The 6,000-nt window shown below is 37.4% G+C and overlaps 1 protein-coding gene across 1 annotated transcript in view; it reads left to right on the plus strand.

The window, feature by feature from the left end:
• Positions 1-4,041, plus strand: part of ATF2 (activating transcription factor 2) — a 122,067-nt gene extending 118,026 nt beyond the window's left edge. Inside the window, exon 14 of the mRNA XM_006151112.2 lies at positions 1,461-4,041. Within this exon, the coding sequence (XP_006151174.2) occupies positions 1,461-1,687 (227 nt within the window). The 3' untranslated portion in view covers positions 1,688-4,041. The remainder of the gene's footprint in view (positions 1-1,460) is intronic.
• Positions 4,042-6,000: the final 1,959 nt, after the last annotated feature.

Consider the following 6,000-nt stretch of genomic DNA (forward strand, 5'->3'; position numbering starts at 1 on the left):
CACATATCCATGATTTGGGGCTGGCTCGGGCTGGGGGTGGATCATGATGTGGGAACCCTGTTGGAAGTGCCTGTCTCTCTACTTCATGGAAGAAATAATCAACTTTTTTAAAGTTCATGGAAAATATGTGGAACAGCTGCGTGGATTTCTAAAATTTTTTGCACCAAAATAAAGTAATACCTTTGTTGTGTTTTTTTTTTTTTCACAAACTTTTTGAAATCCCCTCATAATCTTTAAGGATCTATACCTATATAGTAAAACCAGAGAATGGTTAGAGAAATAGCAGAATGGTGATTACCTTTGAGAAGGAGAGAGGAGCCTCCAGGAAGTAGCAGTGTTACTGGTAATGTTCTTTCTTAAGTTGGGGAGCTGGATTTACAGGTATTCATGTTATTATTGTGCCTTATAACTTTATATACTATAAATATTTGTGTGTGTTGTTTGTACTAAATAATTGAAATTGCTATATTCTAGTCTGTTCAAATAATATGGTTTTTTTGTTCCTTCTTAAATGTTGGTAGATTTATGTTCATATTTAGAATGTCCTTTCCTGAGTAGCTTTTCAAGTACATTATCTAGAGTTCTATGTGTATTTTTATTTGAATTCCAATTAATTCATTCACTTATAACAGCTGGTGGCATTTAGATTCTAAATGCTGCATATTCTCATGTGTACACATCATTAGAATCAGGTGTTATAATCATCCATGGCTGCAGTAGATGGAAAAGCAGCCAGAATTAATTGAGTTTTGGGAAATGCTGAGGGAATAATTTGAAAATATAACTTGTATATAAGGATGTATTTGTTTATACATGTGGTTACAAATTCTTTTTTGTTTTTAATAAGAATGACATGTGGGCAGATAGCCTGGCTTTGTTTGACTGTATTGCTTGGTAAGTATTTATTCCTATAAAAGGCTATCTCCTAAATTCCTATTTCTTTTTTTTTAATTGCTTGAGGGTGATATACTCATCATAGACACAGAAAGCACTTCCCCAGTGGGGTACGGTCACACCACAATCTTTTTTCCTCCATTTTTCTCTCCTATAAGGATATTAGGTATTCATGCACATGCTCCCAGCATGTTTTTCAAGCTACCTCGGTGAGGATTCAAACCATGGTTGGCCATGTGGACTCCAGCTTCCTGTGCATAGGATTTGACTGCTGTTAAGGGACCAGCTCTCATTTTTCTTTCTTAACACTATTTAGCAAATATTTATTTAACTATAGTCTTTATTTTGTGAGACAGTGGGCACCCAGATGTTTCCATATATGCATAGTTATGCCTGTTTGACTCATTGCAGGTAAAAATTGCCTTTACCACCTCTTTAATTATTCCGTTTCAGTCATACCAGCTTGTCTGATCAATTTGGTATAATACCATCTACCTTTTTATTCTGATACTGATTCAGTTTAATGATAACATTCTTACATGAATTCTTTTTCTTTTTTCACTCAGCTGGTGATAAAGATGATAGTTCAGAAGACATTTCGGTGCCGAGTAGTCCACACACAGAAGCTATACAGCACAGTTCTGTCAGCACATCCAATGGAGTCAGTTCCACCTCCAAGGCAGAAGCTGTAGCCACTTCCGTTCTCACGCAGATGGCGGACCAGAGTACTGAGCCTGCGCTTTCACAGATTGTCCTGGCTCCTTCCTCCCAATCACAGCCCTCAGGAAGTTGATTAAAAACCTACAGTACAACAGTTTTAGATACTCATTAGTGACTTCAAAGGGAAATCAAGGAAAGACCAGTTTTCATTTATGCGAAATCTGTGGTTGTAAATTTTTTTTTTACTTGAAATTAAATTTGGCTCTAAAGTTGGTGTAGCAGCAGTTGATGATCAGACTGAACAACAGCTTTTAGTCTCTGAAAAAAGACTGATTTTGCTTTTTTTTTATAAATATTGTTAGATTTATTAATTTTTCTGTGCTCGATGTGTAAATTGTATTATAATGCCTTGTAGTTTATTTCATTTTAAATTTGGTGGTGTTTTAATAAATGGGGGTGTTACTGAATCTCTCTTCCCACTTCCATTTCTTTTTACCACCCCTTAACCCTCAACTGTGATGGTAGTGTTGTTATCATTTATACCAAAGTTCTGCGTAGTCCCTACTGACTTTGTAATGCTAACAAAGTCATAAAGCACTAAGCAAGAGAAAGATAGAAATTTGCTTTTAATATTTTTGCCTTTTATTTTGCACATTATGCAAAAGTAAGAACATTCAAGGACACTTTTTTTAAGTGAAAGAAAACATGGTAAAAGACATACAGTGCTTTTGTGCACCATTAAACTAAATCAAGGTCAGTAATGGTACTTTTTTTTTTTTTTAGATTTTGGGTAGATGTAAATTTTGGAATCTTCAACATTTCAAAAATGACTTTATTTTTCAAGTCTTAAATTCAGTATTTTAAACCTATGTTTTGAGGCTAAAAATATGAAATTATATAATGTACAATACAGGGTTATCAGATATCTAATAATTTTTGAAATTAGCTCGTGTTTTGGGGTTTGGGTTTTTTTTTTTGGTTTTGGGTTTTTTTTTTCTTTTGCAGATTTCAGGTTACAAACTGAGAAATTTATGCATAATCAAGTATGGTATGGTTGCCAGAAAAGCCTAAAATCAACGCTTAGAAAATTTAAGACTGTTTACCCCCATTGTCTTGTACTTGCGAGCTAACTTGTACTTATTCTTGTGAAAGCACTGTCATCTTTTAGTAGCAAATTTTGATAACGTTTCTCGTGGAAAAAACCAGTATCTATCTTTAGAACAATGTAATTATAATGTGGGAAGTGTGAGTGAGAGAGAGTGTGCGTGTGTGTGTGTGTGTGCACGTGTGTGTGTCTTTCAATAGTTTATGCCAGCAATCTTTGCTTGAATGTTTAACGATGCCTTCAGTGTGATGCTGGCCAATAGATGATTGCAGTTAAAATGTCATTACTGTGCAGGCTTGGATAACTAACATTCCATGACGTAGCTTGTTTCTGATGAGATGATTGTAGGTACACTTTTCTCATTATCCAATCATCTGTGGGATACTGAGTTTTCTAATGTGCCATTATCTATTTTTATTCTGCAGTTATGTTCAAAATACAGTACAATATTTTAAAATAGACTAAATTGTTAAACATAAAAATAAATAGTAGCTGTGCGTAAGAAAACTTTGTAAAATAGTTGAGTCCTACCCAGTAGCAACTTCTGGCATTCACACAGGATTCCATTATGTAAATATCTGTAATGCACTTATAATAAGTTGTGTAGTTTGTTCTGCATCCATACTACACTGTTTGCTAAAGTCTCAGTGCCATCCCCTGACGAGACTGACATTTTAAAAGTCTATATGGAATATCCTTGACAATGCAAGGAAATGTTCTATCTGCCTAAGTTCCAAACTGGGAAACATTCGAATTATACAAATGACATTTTAGGACTTTTAAGTACAAAGATGATAGGAATTTTATTATTTGGCTTATTAAAAATGAGAACGTTTTTAGTTGATAATTCTGATCCTTAAATATTTATGTTAAACTGATTTCGTAATTTTAAAGTAGTCCATTTCTAATCATGATTTTGCCATAGTTATGCTAAGGAGTTGATCTCAAAGGCACAAAATACAAATTCTGTAAGAAGGCTATTTTTTATTGTAGTTTGGATGGGCCAGGAAAAGCCTCAATTTTTCACTCTTAAGTTTTTCAGTGCATATTTCTTTCATATTATTATTTATACAAGTTAAAGTTCTTTGGTAACAGAATTCTTGCAACTGTAAAATAAAACTACATAGATGTAAGAAGTCATGTAAACGGTTAATGAGCTACCGAAGTTAGCAAAACTTTCATTGTAAATCAGTCTGTACTCAGCAAATAAAATCATTATTAGTTGTATAAACACAAATTCCATTTCGACTTTCAGGATGTCACACTACTTCTGTACCTAGCATTTTGAGTCCTTATATTTGCAATGTTACACAAACTGTACTATTTTCTTTTATGTGCAGTTTGCATGAGTAAACCATCAGAGAATAAATTCTATCTTTAAATTATGTTCATAATTTGCTTGTTCTTACCTGTCTTTCAAAAAGTAACATCACCTGATAATGATTTGGGTTTTTTTGGGTTTTTTTTTTTTTGTTTTTCCTTCAAGAAGTTCATTACCTGAGGGAACCAGCAGTTAGCGTAATGGATATGTCTCTGGACTCCCACGTAGTCGACTACGGTTCGCGTCCCGGACTCGGTGGCTTAAAACTCACGCCAGGAGCGTGTGCGTGCATGCCCAAGATCCCGAGAGGAGAATGGAGGAGAAGGGATTGCGGCATGACCATCCCCCCTGGGGGGTGATTTCTCGCTTTCTGTCTGTATGTCTCTGTCTGTCTGTCTGGTGAACACACGCGCCCTATAGCGAAAACCTCTCCAAAAAAGAAAAAAAAAAGTTCATTACCCGAGAAGAATCTAAAATTCTCTCTTTCCATGGTAAAATTCAGTCTGTCTTGAAGATTTTTTAACTGTAGGATGTTCAGGCCTTGTTCTGCTTTTCTGTATTCACTTTAAACCCCATATGTATAATGAGCCTTTATTTTATGTCCCCAACCCATGACACTCTCTGAATTTCAGCCACAGACCCACCTGCTTTTGGCATCTTTTAACCATCAACCAACAGAACATCTTAAACATAACCTGTCCAACTCTGATCCCATAATCTTGCTTCATCCTATTGCAAACATATTCCTCCCACGATCTGTCACTGGTCAATTGATCACGAGGCAATTCTTCCAGTTTTCTTCAGCCAGAACATTATCATCACCCATGATTCTTCTCTCTCACAGCCCACATCCTACTCATCAGGAAATGTTACTCGCTCTACCTTCAAAGTAATCCAGAATGCAGCCACTTGATCCATTTATACTGCTTGCACCCTGATCTGTGCCCTTATTGTTTCTCACCCAGGTTACTGTAGTTGCCTCCTAACTCTCTCTTCTCTTAAGCAACTGCATACCACAGCCTACCCTCAATACTATAGCAAGACTGATGGTTTGTTTTTTGTTTTTTGGGGTTTTTTGGAGAGGTTTTTTTCACTATAGGGCGCGTGCACTCGCCAGACAGACAGAGACAGAGAGACAGAAAGCGAGAAATCACCCCCCAGGGGGGATGGTCACGCCGCAATCCCTTCTCCTCCATTCTCCTCTCGGGATCTTGGGCACGCACGCACACGTGCCCGGCGTGAGTTTTCAGCCACCGGGTCCGGGACGCGAATCGCGGTCGACTACGTGGGAGTCCAGTGACAGCCATTATGCTAACTGCTGGTTCCCAAGACTGATGGTTTTGAAATCTAAGATTATGGTTCTCTTCTTCAGAATCCTGCAGTGGCTCCCCATTTCACTCTTTAAGCTCGAGTCCTTAGGATGACCTATAAGGCCATAGACAGTCTGCTCCCCCACCGCATTGCATCTCTGACCTCATCTCCTACCACATTGTTTGATTCAGTGAATGTTTGAGTGCTTCTAGATGCCAGGCATTCTAGGCACTTAAAATGTCCCAATGGCCAAAACAAAAGTTCCCTGCCTTCAAGGAACTCCCATGCTAAAGAATGTGAGGGGGAAGTATGGGGGACAAAGTCAGTAAATAAATTGTATATCTATTAGAAGTTGTAGGTGCTCAGTGAAAAATCAGGCTTAAACCAGTTTTGCTGGAGAACATGTGGGATGCTGTTTTAATAATACCTGTCAGATTGACTGAGTCTGAGGAGACACCAAGAACTACATAGCTGTTTTGTTTTTAAGGTTTTTGCCGTGGGTGCATGTGCCCACCAGAGAGAGACAGAGGGAGAGTGAGAAATCACCCCCCTGCGGGAATGACCACATAGTAATCCCTTCTCGATTCTCTTCCTGTGATTTTGGGCATGTGTGCCCATATACATAATGTTATTTTCAAGCCACTAGGTCCAGGAGTCAAACTGCAGTCAGCCATGTGGGAGTCCAGTACCTTTTTTTTTTTTTTTTTTT

Source organism: Tupaia chinensis, unplaced genomic scaffold (assembly GCF_000334495.1).
Source record: "Tupaia chinensis unplaced genomic scaffold, TupChi_1.0 Scaffold000314_1, whole genome shotgun sequence".
Taxonomy (NCBI): domain Eukaryota; kingdom Metazoa; phylum Chordata; class Mammalia; order Scandentia; family Tupaiidae; genus Tupaia; species Tupaia belangeri.